At 40.0% G+C, this 23,620-nt stretch overlaps 2 protein-coding genes across 3 annotated transcripts; one reads left to right on the plus strand and one right to left on the minus strand.

The window, feature by feature from the left end:
* Positions 1-603: 603 nt before the first annotated feature.
* LOC115801148 (GTPase IMAP family member 9-like) lies at positions 604-5,974 on the plus strand. Of its 2 annotated transcripts, none has more exons than XM_030758872.1 (2): positions 604-835; positions 5,217-5,974. In XM_030758872.1, the coding sequence occupies exons 1-2, from the start codon at positions 817-819 to the stop codon at positions 5,972-5,974; spliced, it is 777 nt and encodes a 258-aa protein (XP_030614732.1). In that variant the 5' UTR covers positions 604-816. The 2 variants fall into 2 exon arrangements, with proteins under 2 accessions (XP_030614732.1, XP_030614733.1); XM_030758873.1 differs by having other exon boundaries at positions 5,220-5,974.
* A 5,117-nt stretch (positions 5,975-11,091) lies between these two features.
* Positions 11,092-22,852, minus strand: LOC115800132 (OX-2 membrane glycoprotein). Its single transcript, XM_030757389.1, has 7 exons — positions 22,667-22,852; positions 22,031-22,102; positions 21,616-21,939; positions 20,212-20,541; positions 16,166-16,450; positions 14,639-14,740; positions 11,092-12,630 (listed from the first exon to the last, which is right to left on the minus strand). The coding sequence occupies exons 2-7, from the start codon at positions 22,092-22,094 to the stop codon at positions 12,623-12,625; spliced, it is 1,113 nt and encodes a 370-aa protein (XP_030613249.1). The 5' UTR covers positions 22,095-22,102; positions 22,667-22,852; the 3' UTR covers positions 11,092-12,622.
* Positions 22,853-23,620: the final 768 nt, after the last annotated feature.

Raw genomic sequence — 23,620 nt, forward strand, 5'->3', positions numbered from 1 at the left:
AATTAAAGGCGATGGCCAGTGGCTGTTCTAGCCTGTTTGGCGAGTTGAGTGAGACAGCGTGTTCACGGACTGTATCGGGAGTAACACAGGAGCACGCGGCCTTAAATCAAAACGTTTGCGGGATCTCACAATAGTGCTTTTTTTCTCCCTTGTGGGATGTTCATGTTCAAACTGCTGCAGTGTTTCCAAAGATAGGACGGTGATGGTGACTTTATTTTTATGAAGAAATAATATTTTCCACTCTGCCTGTACAGGCTGGGATACACGCATCTCTGCATAGATGATACCACTGTTCTACCACAGCTGCAAACACTTCACCTTAGAATAAAAAAAGCCTTGAGACTATTATAGCAGTAACAAATTTGATTATCTACAGTCATGTGTGATACCTGACCGGCAGAGATCAGCTCAGTGCTAGCACACAGGGAAACCTTCACCTTTAGCAGCTGCACTGAAGCCAGCTCTTCTGTGTCACAGCAAACCGGACCAACTCCAACACGAGCATAAATTTAGCAGGATCCATTGGAGCCTTCCCAAATCACACACTCGAACCGTTTTATGAACCAGCAGGCGTCATCGGTGACGTCACTTCCCCTTAATGAAGAGACCCTCGATCCCCGCTTAACAAATAGACTTTCTGGATTTCTGAAGCCTCTGCGCAGCATTCCTATCAGTAATAAACTGGTCTGGAATCTGCGCTACAGCAAACATAACAAGTACAGATGTGACAGCAGGAGTGCTGTTCCTCCATGTGTGAGTGGCATTACAGGCAGGGACAGTCTTCACAGTACAACACTGAGCTCATACAGCACGAGCATGGCCGGTACATGTGCTCGTAAGTACATTTACAACTTTTCTACTGATTTACTGTCAGAACGATGTTCTATAATAACGTCAGCCTTGGATAAAGAGCTGAACTGTGTTTAACTGAACTGTGATCAGTTATTTTTGTGTCCTGTGTCTACATTTGTTGCCTTTTTAAATTGTTTTGATCTTCTCATGGCCTCTGACAGTGGACTCATTTCTGTGCTTGTCCTGTTGGACCTCAGTGCAGCTTTTGATACTGTTGACAATAGCATTTTATTTACAGAGGTTAGAGCATGCTATAGGTATTAAATATACTGCACTGCAGTGGTTTGAATCATTTACCTAATACAGTGTTTTTCAACCACTGTGCCGCGGCACACTACTGTGATCATCAGGTGTGCCGTGGGAAGTTATCCAATTTCACCTAATATGCCATGAGTGTAGTAGTGACTGGGAGCATTATCATGTAATACTCTTCCATATGACTGGACTAGATAGCAGCAGGTAGCGAATTGCATTGAGACAAGAGAATGAAGCCACTTTTCCATACGGAACGACTCGCCGCGATTTGACGGCATCTCCATTAGAATCAGGAACACTTTGCCGGTCCTTTTTCCGTACTCACTCACCCGAGGTTCTACGCGATCCGAGGCGATACAAAAATGTGACGCGGAGGACAGCATGCCACTGACTGGCCAGGGAGTGTCGTCACTAGCGGAGTCATGAGAGCGACTCCTTCACCAGAATCAAGCCTGCCATTTTTAAAACCTGACAGCAAGAAACTGGAGGCACGTGAAGCACCGGTTGAATGCCCAGACCGACAATTTGCAGCAGTAGTTTTGCAACATGAGAGCCATCTGAAACACACACACAGCATACATATATTTATACTTAATGATAACCTTCATCCATTAAAACATTGTACGGGGACTTATGCATGATGATGATATTAAACTGGCATTAGCTGTGAGCTTGCCTATATCTCATGTATTGTTGTGTTGTGTTATTCCTGGTAACAGAATGCTTTTGGACAGAATTAGAGTTTGCAAAACACTTTAGTTTTCTACGATAAGACCACATTGTTGTGGCATTTGTTATGTTCAAGCTGTGTTTTTGAAGTGGACATGTTAAGTGCACTTTTTATTTGAAAGAAGATATATATGATAAAGTTCTTTTTAGTGTTTATTTGTTTCCTATTCAAGGCACTTTGATAAGAATGACTATATTAATATAGGCTACAGAGTATCATTTTTTAACATTTTTGGCTGGTGGTGTGCCCTGTGATTTTTTTGAATGAAAAAATGTACCTTGGCTCAAAAAAGGTTGAAAAACACTGACCCAATAGACTCCAATTTGTTCTTGTAAATGGGGAGTGTTTTTCATACACTAAGGTTAATTATGGAGTTCCACAGTTTTCTGTGCTAGGTCCAATTTCAGCCCTTAGTCAGTATTATTAGAAATCAATTTTCATTGTTATGCAGGTGATACCCAGCTGATACCCAATGGCTGTGGCTTGCTCTTTCTCTCGCCTTAGGTGCCACCCCTCTTGTACAGCTGACTCAACTCAGCAATTAAGCTGGTGTACTTACACCTAGAGAGGAGCGGGGCCAGAGAGCCTTTGAGAAATGAGCTTGCTCTTGCTCTTGCTCTTGCTCTTGCTCTGTGTAGAGGAAGGTGTTTTGGTGATTGAGACCTTTTGACTGACTGTTGATTTAGTGACTAACTTCTGTGTTTTGTTTTTCTTTCTTTTGAAGGTGATAGTAGCCTGTCGGTCTCTTTTAGTTGAACCATTAATAAAAATATTTTATTTTAAAAGTTTTGCCTCCTTTTTGTCAACCTGGACTCTTTTTGTTACTTCCCCACACCTCCTGGACTCTTAGGGGAAAGTAACCATGGCATTACTTTGGCCTCCAGTAACTTTTTGAGAAATCTTGGAGTCATTTTTGACCAGGATTTATCCTTCAATGCACATATTAAACAAATATGTAGGACTGCTTTTTTGCATTTGCGCAATATTTCTAAAATTAGAAACATCCTGTCTCAGACTGATGCTGAAAAGATATTTCATGCATTTATTACTTCTAGGCTGGACTATTGTAATTTATTATCATCAGGCTGTCCTAAAAGCTCCCTGAAAAGCCTACAGCTGATTAAAAAAAAAAAATGCTGCAGCTAGAGTAATGATGGGGACTAGAAAGAGAGAGCATATTTCTTCCATATTGGCTTCTCTTCATTGGCAACCTGTTGAATCTAGAATATAATTTAAAATTCTGCTTCTCACATACAAGGTCTTGAATAATCAGGCCCCATCATCCAGTACCGTATCACCCCAATAGAGTACTTTGCAGCTCATAGGATAATTAAGAGTAGAATGGGAGGCAGAGCCTTCAGCTTTCAGGCCCCTCTTCTGTGGAACCAGCTCCTGGTTTGGATTCAGGAGACAGACACCCTCTCTATTTTTAAGATTAGGCTTAAAACTTTCCTTGATGATAAAGCTTATAGTTAGAGCTGGACCAGGTGACCCTGAACTATCTGTTATGCTGCTGGGGGGTGTTTCTTTTCATTCTGAATGATGATATACGATATAATATATATATATATATATATATATATATATATATATATATATATATATATATATATATATATATATATATATATATTTTTTTTTCCCCCTTCCCAAAAGGTATAAACTAAAAGACACTTCTGAGTCAAAGCTACTTGTCCCAAATGTCACACAGTCTCTTTTCTTAACATTCAGCTGTAGATGTACATGAGAAATTGCTCAAATATAAACTATTGGCATATTTAAATAATAATGCTCCTCATATAAATTAATGCATTTTTCCTCCATAACAAAAGACTCTCAGCTGTGCTATTAAAATGTAAAGAGAAAAGATTCAGAGCAAAAATAGCAAAAGGCTGCCTTATTCTTTAAAAAAACAGTTTCCAGTGAAGTACACTTCACCAAAGTGCTTCCTCCTGTGTGTACTCCTGTAAACATGTAAACAGACTGAATGAATAAAATTCCATCCTATAGCTGTGAGGCCCAGTCCTACCCCATTCTGCATTTAATCATTAGGTATTATTAATCTCTGGCTCTCTTCCACAGTGGGTCTTTTGTCCTGTCTCTCTCCCCTCAGTCCCAACCAGTCACAGCAGATGGCTGCCCCTCCCTGAGCCTGGTTCTGCCGGAGGTTTCTTCATGTTAAAAGGGAGTTTTTCCTTCCCACTGTTGCAGAGTGCTTTGCTCATAGGGGGTAGTTTGACTGTTAGGTTTTCTGTGTAATTATTGTAGGATCTTTACCTTACAATATAAAGCGCCTTGAGACGACTGGTTGCTGTGATTTGCTGCTATATTAGAGCCAAAGGCTTTCATTGTTTCTGCTTAGCAAACCATGACAGATTAAATACGTAGATAAATAAATAAATCATAGTTATCACGATAGATCACATGGCACGGCTCAGTGCAAAGGGCCATTTACACTTTAAGGTGTGCAGCCAAATGTAAACTGTTTCCTAAACTGTCAGATTCATGCTTAAAGGAGTGAAAGCTCAGTGGTGTCTGTGAAAGTGATTTGAGGAAAGACTTACTCACATTCACACCTATTGGCAATTTAGAATTACCAATTAACCTAACCCCAGTAAGTGCATGTCTTTGGACTGTGGGAGGAAACCAGGGTATCCAGAGAAAACCCACACAAGCACATGCAAACTCCACACAGAAAGGCCCGGGCCAAGGTGGATTCAAATCCAGGATCTTCTAGCTGTGAGGCAACAGTGCTAACCACGATGCCACCGTGCTACACTAGTTTGTCTTTGTGTCTCATACGAATGACATTTGGGCGGCATTTCTGAAAAAGTACTGATTTGTAACGGAAAATGACCAAAACCAAGTAGAGTAGAGCTGAGTCGAGTTGAGCCAAGGAGGAACTAGTGGAAAAGACGTATAACACACACACAGGAGAACACAAAAACTGTTGATGTGGTCTGAGAACATTCAAACTGCTTGATTTTCCTTTTACTAGCACAGTTCTGTTAACTGTAATTTCCCCATTGTGGGACTAATAAAGGTATTCGTATTCGTATACCAAGTAAAGAATGCTTTAAAATATCATTTCTGCTCACATTTACAAATGTGATGTTTCAGTGTAACTATACGTTCTCTAGTCCACCTTCTGACAACTCCGCCCCTTCCCTCTCTTTGCAACCATTCGGCCACACCTCGCCAGTCGGGATGACATCCCGATGTCCTCTCTGTAGATCCTGGTGATCAGTGAGTCGATATCTCGCTCACTCCTGACGTACAGCTTGATGTCATCTATGTGCAGGAGGTGGCTGATGGTCACTCCACTCCTGATTCTGTATATGCAAGTGTCCTATGTGAGTAATCTGTTTGTTTTCTTCAGCAGATGTGGAGGACCTCCACCTGAGGATGGTGCTGCTTGGGAAAACTGGAGTTGGGAAGAGTGCATCAGGAAACACCATCTTAGGAAGAAATGCTTTTGAATCCTTTTGTTCTTTTACTCCGGTAACATTAGAGTGTCAGAAAGTAACAGGTCGGGTGAAAGGTCAGATCCTGGCTGTAGTTGATACTCCAGGTCTGTTTGATGCCACACTGACTGAAAAAGCAGTAAAGAAAGAAATTGTTAGATGCGTCTCCTTTGCTGCTCCTGGTCCTTATGTGTTCCTGGTTGTGATCCAGATTGGCAGATTTACAAGAGAAGAACAAGGTACCATGACAATCCTTCAGAAGATGTTTGGAGAAAAGGCAGCACATTACACTATGGTCCTGTTCACCCATGGAGACGATCTGGATGCAGGTGGAGCCAAGATGGAAACACTAATTACTGAAAATGAAGCTCTGCATGAGTTCATCCAAAAGTGTGGAGGAAGATATCATGTTGTTAACAACAAAAGCGAGGATCCCTCTCAGGTCAGAGAGCTGCTGCTTAAAATCAATGACATGCAACAGGAGGCTGAGAGAGCCATCAGAGAAGAGATGGAAGTAGAAAGGAGACGGGCAAAGAGAAAGAAGAAGTTCCTGAAGGGTGCTGGGATAGGAGCAGGTGTTGGAAGTATTTGCTTTGGTCCGCTGGGAGCAGCTGTGGGAGCAGCTGTGGGAGCCACAGTTGTAGCAGTGAAAGAGAAAAAAAAAGTGTTATAAAATGAAATAAAGAACATTTTTGATCTGATCACATTTTCATAATTTGTCTGCTTTGACTGTATCATCTTCTCCTGAAGGGTACGACTTCCTGTGGATTCTGGGGACAATGAGCATAGTCAGTGAGCATCTCAGTAGTGATGATTAATTATTGATTAGTGGGACATAGGGCTTCAAGTAAAGATTATTTTGGTAATCGACTAATCTGTCAATTATTTTTTCAACTGGTTGATTATTTCAATCTTACCTCACCTGTTCAAGCCTGCCCACCTTATCTCTTCTCACAAAAATATGAATTTGAAACTAATCCAATGTATTTTTAACATTAATGTGACCATTGCAATACATATCAAACAATGCATATTAAAGTAAATGCAATTTTCAAAAGGAGGCAGTTGAGGTGGCTCGGGCATCTGATTAGGATGCCTCCTGGCCGCCTCTTGGGGGAGGTGTTCCGGGCATGTCCCACCGGGAGGAGGTCCGTGGTAGACCCAGGACACGCTGGAGAGATTATATCTCTCGGCTGGCCTGGGAACGCCTTGGGGGTCCCTCCGGATGAGCTGGAGGAGGTGGCTGGGGAGAGGGAAGCTTGGGCTTCTCTGCTTAGGCTCCTGCCTCCGCAACCCAGCCCCAGATAAGCAGAAGAGAACGGCTGGATGGATGGATGGCGATTTTTATTTTGAAATGAAAATATAATGTGGAAATAAGTAAATAAAAATGGCCTCTTCCAAAAGTTCAAATAAGGCTTCAAATTAAATAAAAAAGATTTTTCTGTCCAAAACAGCTGAAAAGTTTACAGACGATTCAGTTCATGAAGAGGTTTATGATTCAGAATGAAGGCTAATATTAATGTGAGAATGGCTGAAAAGGAAAAGAGTGAAGGTGTTGCTGTGGCCGAGTCAAAGTCCAGATCTCCAGTCCAGATCCAGATGTGGTTCTTCAAACTGCTGAATCATGGGGTTTACTCAGTTTTTTATAGGACTTCACAGACTTGTAGGAAAACATTCTCTTCACATGACAATATGTGGTGGTGTTTAATGACGAAACAGAAGTGAAGCAATCACCAGACTGCAGAAGAGTTGAATGGAGGAAGCTTGTGGCTGTGTAGATGCTCTTTATGTCCTTTGTGAATAGACTAGAAGCAGCAATAACTCTCTCACGCTTGGCTTTGTTCCACACAATGCCTCGTTTTTTAATTATTCATTCCTTGTTTTCCTTTAGAGCCTCCCCCCATTCCAGTCCAAGCGCTGACTTGACTTGGAGGACTTAAAAAAAAAAAGCAACAAAAAAAAATGTAATTAACTTTACTGGCCAAAACTTTGGCAACTCCATAAAAGTCACTAGTTAAATATGTCTGTGTAGATTCTCAGTTATCCAGGTCATAGTAGTCTCTGGAGCTTGAAAAAGGCGACTGGACTTCATTTTGTTTCTTGAAGACGTTTCACCTCTCATCCGAAAGGCGAGAACTGAAGAAGCCTTTCGGATGAGAGGTGAAACGTCTTCAAGAAACAAAATGAAGTCCAGTCGTCTTTTTCAAGCTCCAGAGACTACTAGTTAAATATATTTGTTCTGCAGGGGTTCACTGAATATTAGTTATGCAGTCTTCTAATTTCTTATAAAAAAGATAACAATCATGAAAAAAATTACTGGCTCATCTGCAACTTTTGAAACATTATTTTGCTTGAAATGTTAATGAATGCAATAAATATCTGAGCTGAGCTGAGCTCAATAAAAATACTGAGCTGAGCTCAGTATTTTTATCTATTAAACAAATAAACAATGATCATGCCCATTCATGGCTTGTTGCAGAACAATAGTACCAGAGAGACTTCATAGATATAAACAAATATTTTTACCAGCCCAGGATTTCCTCTCATACCTTTTTCTGTCCCACACACAGCGCTTGTTGTTTTGGTCACTGCTGCCGTACAGGTGTGGTTTAACAGAATAGTCATAGTGTAATCAGCCACACAGTCAACATCTCATTATCAGGTATGCTTTCAGGTTTTTTTTCTCCCTTTGTATAAAGGTATGCAAATAAAATGTATCTGATTGAAAGCGTTAATTTTATATATTATTCCAAAAGACATTCACCAGTGGGTTGAAAACTAATAGTAAGACAGGGAAGTGTAAGGCTACATTTTACTTGCTTGCTTCATATTTACATTTACATAGTCAAGAAGGAGCATTTTATTGGCTCACTAATTCTCAATGTGGGGTTTTGTGACATAATAAACACACTTGTGTCACCGCCGACTTTCCTAAGTGAAGTATGCCTGCTGTCCTGCAAACCCACTTCTCTGTGCTGAATGACATCTGTTCTTCAAGTTCTGCAGAAACACCAAAATTACCAGCTTCCCACACACGTGGACTCTAGACTCCTGCTTCAAACCTGACAGACTGTGCAGTGTGTGCTATTATCAACCAGTCTAGCAAATCTACTGGAAAACACCACGCCTGACCAAGTTAAAAACCCAGAGTCTGGAATACTGTTTTATTTGAGCTAGATGTAAATCAAATGATGGTATGTGGCTGTGTCATATTGTTAACCTGAAGATAAATGATCAACCACACCGCACACAGTAGTGAACAGAAAGGGCTTGTGGTTGTGTAGGGCACCTTAAGTTAACCTGAATAGACCAGAAGCAGCAACAAATTCTTTCAGGCTCTGGTTTGTTATTATTACTTTCTTTGTATTTTTAATTTGTAGTTTTTTTGTTTTCACTTTGACCAATAGAAAAAACCTTTATTGGATCTGTTAACAAATGTTTTGGCAATTTTATAGAAAATTAGGCAGCCAGATAGATTTGTTCTGTACAGAGTCAGTGAATACTTATCATTCAGTCATCAGACTGATTTGTTATGGAAGGCTAGCAGTCCTGTGAAAAAAAAAAATCGGTTTTGCAACATGATCACTCACTCATCTGTGACTTTGGAAACATTATGCTGTTCGAAATGTTTTTTTGTTTTATTTTTTGCACCTCCCTTACTTGCTCATGATTTGGATATTTTAAACAAAGACTAATTTACCTGTGCAGTCATGACTTGTGGGAAACAGTATTACCAGACAGACATGATATGAGCAAAGAGAGATATGACGAAGCATTTTTACCAGGTCATCTCGCATGGTTTCTGTCCCACGCAGCTCGTTGTTTTTGTCGCTGCTGCCATCAGAAATGGTGCAGTTTAATTTAAATGTGCGGGAAGTCAAAGACAGAAAGAGTTCTGACAGCGACCTCTTGTGGTAAGAGCTGCTCCACCTCTGACACATGGTTCACTAAATACTGCAGTTTGGGTGGTGGCCTTAAAATCAATAAAATCTGCTAAAATTGCTGAAATGTGAGGAGACTGCTTAAAAAGAAAAACATAATTTCATAATGCTAACCAAAAGTGTGTAACAGACACTCACTTCTGTTACATGGTCTGGAAAAAACAGGTTCTCTCCAACAAATTAGGAAGAAATCCCAATTTGTAGAGGAATTTTCTCTAAGGTAAAGACTGTAAACAGGAAATAACTTCTCCACCTTTTAAAACAGCTTCACACTGCTGCTGCTAGCTTCTTTGGAAACATCTACACCAAAGTGAGAACAGAATTAAAACTGCTGGGACTTCGGCTCACACGTTGACCTGCTCACACAACTCAGTCCCTGAGACCTTAAATCACTCATGACTGCTGATATTGCTCAACACATGCAGTCGGTCACATGAACAAAAAAAACTGTGAGTGTTCCTTCTGCTGTAAATCCCAAAGCTCTAATCAATCAATCTCTAGAAAAAAATAAATTAAAAAAAATGTCTCCCATTTTTCTTATATTATACTCACTGGAATTACTTGGGAGAGGAACCAGAAACGTTGAAATGTAGTCAGCATGTTCTACGTGACTCTTAATCAATATGTGAGATGAGTTGGGGAATTACGTTTCTCTCTGTGAATGGAACTTTTTTCTTCTCAGCCTTGGTGTCTGGCTGTCACAGCCCACACAAACGTTCTGTGCATACTCTCTCTCACACACACACACACACACACACATTGGTAATTGTATTTTCACTCTGGTAGACAAAGCCCCGATTCACACTGCAAAGTGACCGAGCACACGGAGGCTGTGCGAAGGCAGCGCTTGCGGCAGGCCTGATTAGAAGGTGCTTCTGAGGTCACAAAAGCGAGTCTGTGGACTCTTCTGTAGCGCAGCAGCTTAAAAAAAAAACTCCCACGAGGCGCACAGAAACAGAGTACACACCACTTTCTTCCAAAATCATGACTGAGAGTAAGATCTGTGATGTCCAAGCCTATGTGTGAACTGCATACCACATGCTTCACACATATAAGCCCCCTCAATTCTAAAATATACACACGCATTGAGACCTGCTTCCCTTTCACAGAAATCAAAATGAGGTTTCAGCACTGAGAAACACCCAACGTATTGCACACGCAGAGGCAAACACATTCTCACACACCAAATACAGACCGCTATCATAGATGTAGGACCTGTGGGATTTTAACCTGAGTGTCTGGTCTGCAGCAGTGCAACAAACATTTTGTCAGGGTAAAAAAGGAATGCTAAGTATGCTTAAGCCATGTGGTTTTGCTAAAAATACAGATGTCTGCAAGAGGATTACACAGGAGCAGGGATCAATTAAGAATGTAAAAGTATCACATTTGAATTATTTTATTCAGTCTGATCTGTCACAAAAAAAGAACAACATTCTTTAGCTTAACGTCTGGTTAATTAAGGCACTGTTTTAGTTACACCTCTGACATCAGTTCTAGATGCTGCCAGATATGAATTTATGCTGTCTAGATTTATACAGGTGCTGAGTTAGGTACACAAACATATATCTAATGGAAAATATAAATAATAAATGTTATCTTTCAGCTGACAAGCGTAGCAGACTTTCTGTTTAAACATGTGCACAATATGTGTGTGATTATTTGCTCGGTAATGTCCACCACAGCATGCCGGGCTTGGGATTAAAAAAAAAAAAAAAAAAAGGCATCTGGCTGCCAGGTTTGGTGCAGGAAGAAGGAATTTGATGTTTTTTTAAATCCAGTTGGAAATGTACAAGGTTGGGATAAAAGGCTGAAAAGATGACAGAGAATTTTAAAACTAAAGATACAGACGCATTTTTAAACACCTTTATTATTCTGTTTGTTGCATTACATTAACTTTACATATGTAAATAGTCATTCATGCATCCTTTGATCCTTTTTATTTTTTCTTATAGATGCTACATCGCATTCCTATTTAAAAAATGTTCCGAAACTGTTTTCAGAATCATACTAATGTAAAGTGTGTGCTCATGATCACTGCGTAGACACAGAAGTCCTACCTAAACTCTTGGCTTTTGAATGAAGTGCTGGAGCCTAAAGTTGAATAACTTTCATGCCGTTCTTCTGTTGACAAAGAAACGAACTGGCAGATGCAAGTCATATGCTTTGAAACAAAATATTACTTCAACGCAGAAACAACATTTTTAAAAACACCCCTTTACACATACAAACGCAATATTACCCCGAAGCGTTGTTGCAGTTCATCGCAGATCACCGCAGATCATACATTAGGCACGTAGAGTCTTTCTTTGGGTATTTAACCTGCAGTCCTCAAGTCATTTTTCAAACCACTAACCATGACTGTATGATGGAGGCAACAAGACACGCATTCCTTTCTAGGGCACCAAAAAGGTTTTAGTGTTGCTCCCTCAGGCAACTGATTCAAGCCATCTGACCGTGGAATTCCACCTCTATCAAACACACACACCCACACCCACACACACACACACACAGACTTTGAAACACGTAGAAAAGTTTGTAATAGATATTACATAAACAAGGAATGAGTATGCAGCCCTTTTAGTTTATCTAATACTACCTACGACCACACCCAGCTTTCACAATACACTGAAGCGACAGGGTCTTCAGCTGAGGTACAAGAGAACGAATAAATATCAGCTCATAGTGATGATTAGCTGGGTTATTCAAAGGATAGGGATGGCAATTTTTTTCCCCCTACTGTTACCCAAAATGTTAGTATATCTCTGCAGTACAGGTGTGGCTGTGCAGCTGAATCTTGGAACACTTCATATAATTTCACTGTTTTAAAATAACATTCTATATTTTTTTCAGAAGACAAAGAGTTTTCTGCCTATAGGTTTCAGCATGGATACATACAAATACACATGTGGTTTCTGGTAACTTGCTGAATATGAAAAATATAAAATATGACCACACTCTTTCTTTACAGACCAGGTGAAAGGCAGAGGCTAAGAGAGGGAAGTGTTTTAAGGACAGGCACTGTGATGCCAAATAACTGTACTTCAACTTGCCATACAGAGACTTTGCTGTTGGATGAGGAAAGCAATTCATTCGATTACAGAATCACAGAGAGGAAGCGAGCAAGATCTGCTTAAGAGTTCCTCACTGACACCATGTGAGGACAGCCTGGAGATTATATCAGATGCAGCAGACCAGAGTCAAGTGTTGTCCATTTGGTGCTCATAAATAGGATTGTAATGGACATCCTACAGAGGCAGAATATCTTCCCTTTGTGCCTAGATTCTGATGATGATGAAGACGATGATAATGGAGGGAAATAATTCTGCTAGGCTGGCTCCCAGCATTTCTTCTTGTCAGCCTCTGGTCTCATTTATTTATGATTAATCAGCTGAAAACATAAGTATGGGGAGAGAGTAATGACAAGAACACCTAGAAACACAATATAAAGTTTAAAAATAACATTTGTTTAATAATTAAATTTTCCACTGTGAAAAAAAACTGAAACATTTTAACTTAAGAAAGGTGCTGAACAAGGAGAAGCACAATTAGAGACACTCTGAGCAAATTAAAAAGCTAGATTCCTACTCAAAAGATAAAGTGCAGGTTAACTTGCAGGTGTAGGAAAAAAAACACATGCAGTGACAATGAGTTTTTACATTACATGTAATAATATCTGGATCAGACAAAATAAATAGTTTTGTTGCAGTTAGACTTTATAAAATCAGGTTCCAGGAAATTACTGTTAAACACAAACCAAATCTATCAGAATAAGATTGAAGTAAGTGGGAAAGACGCCGACTGCAGACCTTACTCTCTGTTCTTTGTATTCAGTGTATAACTGTTTCCACCCAGAACTGTTTCCAGATCATTTGTAAATGTCTGTAGAGTTTTTTATTTTTATTTTTTTTAATTTGGCTTTGGGTGATTTCCTCATTTAGTCAGAATTATTACATCTGACGTTCTTCTGGTACGGAGAGAAAACAACTCTTAAATCTGTCAGTAAAGTGCAGATGGAGTGCAGGTACAGGAAACCAAAGCAGGAACATCATATCATCATTGTGCCGTCCAAACTGTAAATATTAACTAAACTAGGAGAACATACAATATAAATGCCTGCTTCTCCAGGCTACAAAACTTTAAAGAGAGTTGGCTGATAACTGAGTAGCCTATGAATGGGGATATTATTGTAATTAAAATGCACATGTGTGGGGAGAGTTGTCTGCATGTATCAAAATTAAAATGTTTAAAAGAATGCCTTAAAAAGTAATTGTGACTTGTCTGTGTGTGATAAGATTTGTAAATGTGTACAGATATCTTCAAATCTGTATTCAGACTGGCAGGTCAGTAGAGATCGCTGATAATGGCTGAAATAGTAATAATAGGAAGTCTGATGATGCAAGCAGAAACTGAATACATATTTGCAGATTCCACTGATAAATCTCAGCAGATAAGATTCTCTAACACATTTACAAATCTCATTGGGAACACACAATTGAGGTAATTCACAAATTTGCACAAACATTTGTACGTAAATCAGTATATTTACTTGACAGCAAAGACTACCATATGCACATAAGCGCATACTGTGAGTCCTTTTACAGTATTTGCCTTTCTGACCATTACTTCATTATTATAACACTGGTGTTGAAGCACACCCCAACTGGCCACTGCTTCTTCATTGCTTTTGAAGCACCCAGGCAGTTTGCCTAAACCAGCAATAAGAGAATGAGGTCCAAATATTAGATTTGGTTGACCTTCAAATGATCTCTTGGCTTTAAGAGAATCATGGTGGAGTGAGTGGAAAAGTGTAGTAACTTTCACAAATCCAAGCCAAGAGAATTCCAGTATCAAGAGTACAACACTTTAATGTGCATGCAGTACTTTGAATTTTAAAAAAGTTTCACTTCCCATGTTAATTCAGTTTGTTTACTGTTTAAGTCACCTATCACAGCCTAAACGGCACAAGGTCGGCACTGTTCCTCTGTTAATCATTCATATGAAGCCACTTTTAGCTGCTTCTTTATTCACGAGGAGTCACCACAGCAGGTCACTCCACATGCTTGATTTGGCAGTTTTTATACGGGATGCCCTTCCTGGTGCAAACCCAAAGGGATCTGTGCCTCCTCATGGAATCGAACCGGGAATTTGTCATTTGTTAAATGAATGTATGAAGTGTTTTCTAGCTTTTGTTTCTGATGATACTGCAATTCTTGTAGTATTTATGATAGTAAAGTGATCTAATCAACTTGAGGCGATCGACTTACCACACAAATGACATAAAACCAGCTGATACATGGCCAAAACTACAGGACTGTGAGATCTGTTCTATATATTCCTGATTTAACCCTCAGATCTTAACAGTGACAAATGTGCAGCTGTACAGTTGGCATACTCACCTTGTTTGCGCAAAAAACACTTCCAAAGGCAGAAGCAGAGGGATAGAACCAACAGAGCTGCTACTGTGGTGACTGAGATCAGGATGGTGAGGGCTGTCCCAACTAGAGAGGAAAAATGCAGAAATGTGATCAGCAGTTTTAATATCTGCCATAAATGGATAAACATGTAATTCTTCGATTTAATTTAGCTGGTGTTGTTTCTGTGGCTATGTTTACCAAAGGGCTGTCCTAATCTGAAAAGTGCCTCCCTGCAGCAACAGACCAGCCCTGATTCAATCTCAGATTTAATTTATTTACTGTCTGGTTTCACAGATGTGTGCACTCCTGACCCATTAAACCGGGATAAACCACCAGTCATCAAAAAAATAAAGACATCGCAATAGTGGTAGTAAGATGTTTTTTTTAAGACCATAAAGCCATTATGAACATGCAGTGGATCCTGAATATGAATTAATTTCCAGGGAAAGTTATTATTTACAGGTTATGTGTATTTAAATGTAGACAGTATCATAATTCAGGCTTCTCTCAAGAATTGCCTCAGAGTAAAGACTGTCTGATATGTTACCTCCCTTTTTTGTCCTCTTCCCCAAAATTAAATCCACTGACACAGTGGAAGAGATCCAAAGCTCATCACAAATGCACAGATGGTCAGAACAACAGAGCAATCCAAACATAGCAGTAGTGCTGAAGGGCTAACAACACTTCAGAGGGAGCTGAATTTAGATGTATTTAGCTTTTTATGGGCAGAGATCTGGAACCTTTTGATTGCACCTCGTAGTCATGGCTCTGCTTTAAGCAGGTGTAAGGCAACCTGCAGAGACTCCAGGTAGAAATTAAACAAACAGATTTAATCAGAGGTGCTGGTTGGTGGATCAGAAAATTGTTCTGAGCCAGGATAGCTGTGTTATCAGTCTTGGTCAAGCAAGGGACAGCGATGGCCTGTATGACTATCTGTTATCTATTAACTGCATCAGCCAGGGTTCATTCTTGACCAAGCATGCTCTCTCTGCTCTCAGCAGAGAATAATACTAATGGACACGCTCCACGGGTCCCAAATTGAAACAGTGCTCAGAAGATCCATGAGGAAGCTTAGAAAAGCAATTTTGATTTGATCCTTGCGATGCCATCTTGCAATGCAGTATCCAATTCTTAATACATTCATGGTATTTGTGCTAAAGTAAGGTAGCCAGCTGACTGCACTTTCATTTTGATGATGATGAAGGTGGTTTTGAAATTCTCATCTCACTATGTTATCAAGTGAAGATTGCCTTTAAGCGAAAACTAAAATGCTCCACAGACCTGAGTAAGAAGAGGACGGATCTGCAAATATGAGGACTACAGTACTCTCATGTGGCTGTCTTTTAGTGAACATTCAAAAACTAGTTCTACTTTCTTTTTCGTTCAGGGCTGTAGTATTGCCTGCAGAAATATGTCTTTAAAAGTATGTAATGTAATGATGATACACAGAGAGAGCTGCCCACAACAACAGAGATCTATGCAGAAGAAGGTTTACTGACACCAGCTTACTCTTGGTGTTCATGGATACAGCAATTGGCGACTCAAGCCCTTTGTGGTGCACCAAGCATTTGACGGACACATCTTTCAACAGCCCGGATTGGACAGTCAGAGTACTGACGACCAGAGTGGTCCCATCATCTTTGTGTAGCTGTTTTGTCACAGGGGGGCCCATCGTGCGGTTGTCTCTCTCCACATTCCACACAATCTCTGCCGGCGGCCTTGAAACAGAGGTGCAGTTTGCCTCGATCACCCCTGGAGAAGTGGTTTTGTAGCTCACCTGAGGTTTTGGCAGCACTTGGAGAAATAATCAGAAACAGTAATCTTGACAGATTTCTTATTTGCATTTAAATTCAAACAAACAAACTCACAGAAATTAAATTCACTGTAGTAAAACTGTCGTGTGTGCCACATTTTTTTTTTTTTTTTTTCTGTTGCTTCAGTGATAATAAAAACGCTCAGTGAAATATGAAAAGTATGCCGTGGTAGCGCGAGCATATGGCGCAGATTATTTTAATCTACAAATTGGCCCAGTGTTGTAGTTTGTAGCATCTAAGTACCTTCAGTTAAACTTCTAAAAATCATATCTGATAAAAACCGTCGAGCCTTTTGGTTCAGCTAAGATATGTGAATTCCTGCACTCCTTAGATCCATAAGTAAATATCTGACTGTTTTCAATTCTCTGTTCTCTGGGGTGAGCAAGGAATGTGATGCACTGGAACTGAGAACAATTCTGTTGGCAAGAAAACATTTAGCCACAGATATCTGGCACTCATAGTTTCTGCATTTTCAGTGAATTCTACGTGATAAACTTCACCCAGCAGCGGTCTTATAGGGTGGGTCAAATCTGAGCTCAATCTGACAACAACGCAAACCATAAAAATGCCCTAGTGTTGCATAATTTGGAAGAACTGTGACTTTTATTTAAAATGTAATGCTCATGTGTCTTAAACACCAAATATACATTATAAAAATTCAATGGATAAATGGTAGACTTACAAATGTGAAGACATTAAATTTTGCTTTCAGAAATTATAAACTTAAAGTAGTTTACAAAAAGGTTTTTACTGTAGATAGATAGATAGATAGATAGATAGATGTTCCAAAAAAGAGAAAATATCCAGTGAGCCTGGATACTGAAAATGTCTTGTTGATGTGAGATGTCAGAGAAGAATGGCCAGATTGCCTCGAGCTGATAGGAAGGCAATATTTCAGGCTGCTGGCAGTGGTGTAATGGTGTGGGAGGGAAACAGTACCAAATGAGCCTCATTTAAACACCATAGCCTAACTGTTGTTGAGTATTGTTGCTGATGTGCCTTAAGGTGACTGTTCGTTGTGATTTGGCACTCTATAAATAAAACTGAATTGAACTGAATTGACTGTGTTCATCCATCCATGCTATCATGTCAATATGGACCAAAATCACTGAGGAATCTATCCAACACTTTGTTAAATGTATGTCACAAAGAATTAAAGCTGTTCTGAAGGCAAAAACACGTCCAGCTTGGTACTAATATAAAAAAAAATAAGACATTCAAGACTCAAAGCTCTATCTCCTTTCATTTTCTGGCTTAAGCAAATTTTAAACTGCATAAATTTCTAAGCACTTTCATGAGATCCCTGTGCTAATAAATGTAATTTAACATAACTGCCTTATAACAACAAGGACAATGTGAATTTGTGTGCACTGGTTATAACTGTTCATGGACAGTATGCCTGAAAGTGGGAGAAAAGAAGGGAGCATTATGTCACACTTAAGGTGGGATGGGGGTAGAAGCCTGTTGGCAGCAATAGGCAGCAAGAAAAAAAAACATTAATGCTAATCATACTTCAGCACCCGGAATGCCTACTGTACTGTACAGTTCAGTTTCAAACAAAGGTACGTGTGTTTCTTGAGATAACTGTGAGAGAAAGGGAATGGGAGAAAAGTGGAAAAGCAAATGAGCACAATGAGAGAGAGAGACAAAGGACAGAGGGAATCACTGTCTGCCGCAAACACTGAGAGACTCATGCATCAGGACCTCACTCCCTGCCTCCATCATTCTTCCGAACGGTCCTTTCTTTGCATGGACACACTTCTGTTCTGTTCTGTTCTGTGTTTGTGTGTTAACAAAAGCCTTCTCTTGCGATATAAAATTGTTCAGAGGACACAGTCTAGGAGAAATTCCTATCAAAATCCCAGGGGTACCTGTATATCCTGCCAACAATATCCCAGCTAAGTCTTCTTCTATCTGCACCAAAGCCTGCCTCCTTTATTTTTCCCCTGGCTTTCCAGCTACTATATGTGTTGCCAGCCCTATTGATTCAAACTACAATTATAACCTTTCAAATTCATGCATGTGAAATTTTTTTTACGAAAAAGTGAAAAATGTTGCAAAACAAAGCCTCAAAAGACTGAAGACTGTTGAAGTAGCAACAGCGCTAACAACAAATAAATTCATAACCACGGGGGGTGGGGGTGGTTGGGTCTGTTGGTCCAGAGAAAACTATGTCAATTTGATGTACTGCTTTGGAAATTTGGCGTGAAACTCTGTGGGTAATTTGGTTCAGGGCGCCACGATTAAGACTTCTAATGACTTTATTGGTCCCCTGACATTTCTTCTAGTGCCACCAACAAGCCAAGAACAGCCTCAGAACAGCTCAATCACTTACAGCTGAATTCTAGGGTTGAAGGTTTTACAAAGAAAATACGAGTCTGTAATTGTCTGAATTAACTAAATCAAGTAAGTGTCTTAGCAACCATAGTCTATTTGATACAATCTGTTTCCTTGCTGTGCTTGCAGAGGGATATGTTGTAGTAGCTGACAAGTGGACTTGCTGGCAGGAGAAAACATCAGCAGCAAAACTGCCAGACACCAATTTAATTTGGCATGTCCTGTTAAGTTCATGTTCTGTTAAATTCAGCTGAGCAAGAATTTGGCTGCTACTACTAACATAATTAACTTACAACAGAAACAGTAAAAAACAGTAAATCATTTACCAGATACGGGTTAAAGAAGGTATTTTAGTATTTTACTATACTATACTATACTATATTATACCAACACAAATAAATCACACTGCACTGCAGTAGTGACTCAGCAGACAGTGATGGAGACTTTAACACCAACAGTTATTCAATATAAGTGTAATTATAAGGTTTTACTACCAAGGAAAGTTTATTTTAACAAAAATATGTTAAAGAACTCCATGCAGCCTTATGAAAAACTAAGTGCATCCTTACTGCTTCCATGGGATTTAAGAGGGTAAGGAGGGGTCAGGTGCTGCTAATCAAATGCACTTGATTAACTGATCATCAGCAAGTATGACCACCTCTATAAACAAACCACAAGAGTTCTTGAGCAAATGTCTTTTTGGATAGATGAGACCAAAGTGGAGATGTCTGGCCATAACGCACAGCGCCACATCGGAAGGAAACCAAACGCAGCATGTCAGCACAAACACCTCATACAGCTGTCAAGCACAGTGATGGAGGAGTGATGATTTGGGCTTGTTTTGCAGCCACAGGACCTGGGCACCATACAGTGAACTCCTGTGTGTACCAAAACATTCTAGAGTCAAACGTAAGGCCATCTGACCAACAGCTAAAGCTTGGCTGAGACTGGCTCATGCAACAGGACAATGATCCTAAGCACAGCAGTAAATCTACAAGTGAATGGCTGAAAAAGAAAGGCATCAGTGTTTGGCAGTGGCCCAGTCAAAATTCAGACAATGATGTAGGAAACTGATAAATTCATGAAGAAAATGATTACTACAAGATAATGCTGACAGAGGTGGTTCTATAAGCTACTGAATCATAGGGAGTACTTTTAGTTTTTCACAGGACTGCATGGAGTCTTTTAAAAAAAACTTAATGATTACAGCAACCAACAAAACTTTCATTACATTAAGATGATACTGAAAAATCTGAAAAAATGTGCTTAAATTCTGGTTTATTGTAAATGTATTGTAAATGTGCAATGCAACTACTGCATTTCTGTGTGGGCAACCCTTTTACAATATCGAATTATAATAGCATTAATAGCAGTAACAGGTGATTGGGAAAAACAGGTGCTTACCATAGGTGGAGAGGCAAACTGTGGAGCTCTTCTGCCCATCTGAATGGGTTTCATACATGCAGGTATAGCAGCCCTCATCCTGGATGGCAACAGGCTGGATGGTGAGCTGACTGTCAGACAGGGAAGCAGTGAGCCAAAATCTTCCCTGGTATGGTAGCTTGATCATGGGGTTGCTCTGCTTTGCAAAGGAGGCTAGATCTGTGGATTCGCCCTGGGCAGACGTGTACCTCCATACTACCTGTTGGACCTTTTCAGGCAAACCATAGGAGCATGAAAGGGAGGCCTTTTTGCCACTCACTGCTGTTTTGTTGCTGTCAACGGTGACTTGAGCTAGAGGTTAAAAAAAGAAAAAAAAAACACTAGTCATAAAAGAATGATGCATGAGGAAAAATATAAAGAAGAGGCAGATAAAGGGTGCATACAGGACGATATTCATATTCAGAAGTATGAGACAGCCAAACAGAAACCAGTCACTGGAATCTGCACCAGCTGTTTTTGGTTAGTACGAGCCCTCCTTCTCCCACTGCTCCACAGCTCTTTATTAACATGACTGGCTGAGCTTCAACAGACTCATCAACTTGTGTTCATAGGTGAGCAGTAGTGGTTAGGGACATCTGTATTCACATATTTTCAGTTTTAACAGTCGGGTGCAAAGGGCAGGCATCCAAAATCAGACAAGCAACGGTGCATCATGAAGGAAACTTCATTCAGGCGACTGACTGCCTTTTTATGATTCTCATGTGACTTCTCAATTTTGAACTGTGTTATTTCTCACATATACCAACAGCTATCTTATCACATCCCACATTTTCACATTCAAAACCAGAGGACGCTGATGATATTGATGCCAGATTAACCAGATGACATTCCATCTTGCTTCCACTTCTAAACAATTGAGCTCCTCAGTTTGTCTCTGTGGATGAGGTCTGTCTCCCTTCTTTGTGTCTGCGGGCTCATAACTCAAACTGGCTTCAAGAGGAGGTCTCCCCACCCGGTTCACGACCACTCTTACTGTGTCACAGTTTCATTGGGGTTTTATATATAAGAGATGTGCATGTATCTATTTTTTCTCTTTTCACTTCTCACTGTAGCTGTTTGGAAAACAAAATAAAACAAAAAACTAAAACTAAAAAGGAGCCACTTTTTGAACTTACGTATCTGCAAAGCCTATAGGTCAGCTTTTATTTACAGCTACCCCTTCAATTATAGCAGCGAAGACTCATACTCACCTTAAAATCAGTCCATAATAGCACCAACTAAACTCTTATTGCTAAATTTGTTATTTTAGCCATTTAGTAGATTAGAAGGCAGGTTGATGACAGACTGAACAGAGGTCACTAAACCAGAAGCACTGCTGTTAAGGGTCAGTACTTTGATCCATACAGGCAAGCTAGAGGTACTCACAGGTCACCATGAGACATGTCCATCCTTGCCTCGAACCAGAAGGATACAGTTCAAATATGCAAGTGTAGCAGCCTTCATCACGGAAGCCCACCCTGCGAATAGTGATGGCTGAGGTGTCCTTTGAGGAGGAGGAGGCAAGCTCCACATGCTGCTGTCCACTCACGCTGTCTCTGTTGTCTGGCTCGTAGCTCAGCAGGGTCTGATTCTGGACATCAAGCCAACGCACCTGTCTCAGGAATTCACCTCGTTCCCTCAAAATGGTGCAGGTCAAGGTGAAAGGCTTCTCCACTGGAGCTTCCAGACGCTGTGGTGCTGTTACTCTGCCTGAAACAACCACCAGATGATAAGCTGATCTATTAAATGCCCTCAGTTTGAATTTTTGCCTTACATTATGAGCTGGGTTTGGCACACTCACCTTGTAGGTGTCCCACCATGAGCAGGATTAAACACAGCTGCAGACAGGAGGCCTGGATCATCATCTTCTCCACTGGTTATTCAACAGAGAGGAGAAAGAGCGTTACTGAGATTTAATAAGTCATCACAGTCTACCCCTATATGAATATATACTCTTCTATAATTTTAAGAATTGATGATCCACTGATACAGAATAAAATCTGAAAAGCTAACCTCACTTTATCTATACTCAGAGAGCCAGTTAAACTCCTGTGTTCAATGCTGTCCAATATTTTTTACAGGCATTTACCTTCCAGAAAACTATTCAGTGGGATGTAATGCTAAATATTTGTTCATAAATCTCTAAAATTAAACATGCAAATACTTTCAAATCACAAGCTGAGTAAGTCTCTAACTTATCACAGCATAGATGACTAAAACCGATTCAAGGTGAATTTAAGTCTAAATTTAAATTTAGACTTAGTGTTTACATAAAAGTTGCACATTTATGCTGAAATTAGATCATCTGCAGGAAATCAAGTGAACGGAACAGAACTTTTTTGCCTTTAAAAAACAAAACAAAACAAAACAAAACAAAACAAAACAAACAAACAAACAAACAAACAAAAACTAGAAGCCCTATTATAAACACACTCACCTCTTGTGTCCCAAAAGCCACAAGTTTAAAATCTTCTACCTCTGCAACATCTCGAGCATCCTTATGATGTGGCACTCAGTAGAAACTTCACTCCAGAGAAAGCTAGAGACAGTTTTTACTCATCCAAACGTTTTTCACTGTGCGCACATCAAACTCCACTGTGAAAATCAGCCGGCCAACGACGGACTGTGGTGAAGCGCTGAGAACAGGCAGAACCACATAGCTCATGTTTTGCGCTCACAGCGCCCTCTGGAGTCACTTTGCGTGCATTGCTTGATTCAGGGAGGTGGAACCCTTGTTACACTTGCATGTATGAAATGTCACTGAAATGTCAAGTGCGCGCGTCATAAGAAATTAAAGCTTCTGAAAAAACAAACAAACAAACAAAAACAAACAAGCCAATAAACAAAAAGCCTTTATTTATGGATTCGTGCTCAAAAATCTGTTTATTCGGGACTGTGGGTATAACTTCGTGGCCTTAACCCAGAACTGTTGGTTTTGAAACTACTCTAAAGCTGAAAGAGACGAATAAATAATAAATCTTTCAGCTAAGGTCGGCACAGCGGATCATTTGCCACCATCTCACCCTATCCCTATAGCACCCTCCTCTGTTACACCAGCCCTCTGCATGTCCTCCTTCGCCATATCCATGAATCTTCTCTGTGGTCTTCCTCTTTTCCTCCTTCCTGGCAACTCCATGTTCAACATCCTTTGTCCAGTATATCCCCTCTCCCTCCTCTGCACATGTCCAAACCATCTCAGCCTCACCTCTCTCCCACCATCTCTAAACCATATGCATATCATCCTGTAAACCTTCCCTTTCACTCTTGCTGCTATCCTTCTGTCACAAATTACCCCTGGCACACCCTGACATAAACAAACAAACAAACAAATAAATAAATGTTCATAATTTATTTGAGAAGTTTAAATAAAGTTAAATACCTTGGTTAGATA

This window comes from Archocentrus centrarchus, chromosome 21 (genome assembly GCF_007364275.1).
Source record: "Archocentrus centrarchus isolate MPI-CPG fArcCen1 chromosome 21, fArcCen1, whole genome shotgun sequence".
Classification (NCBI taxonomy): domain Eukaryota; kingdom Metazoa; phylum Chordata; class Actinopteri; order Cichliformes; family Cichlidae; genus Archocentrus; species Archocentrus centrarchus.

Coding starts and splice junctions, on each gene's coding strand:
- LOC115800132 (XM_030757389.1), bottom strand. CDS start 22,094: ATGATGATCCAGGCCTCCTGTCTGCAGCTGTGTTTAATCCTGCTCATG. Junction 20,542..21,615: donor GACATGTCTCATGGTGACCT/GTGAGTACCTCT, acceptor TTTAACCTCTAG/CTCAAGTCACCGTTGACAGC. Junction 16,451..20,211: donor AGTTTGCCTCTCCACCTATG/GTAAGCACCTGT, acceptor TATTTCTCCAAG/TGCTGCCAAAACCTCAGGTG.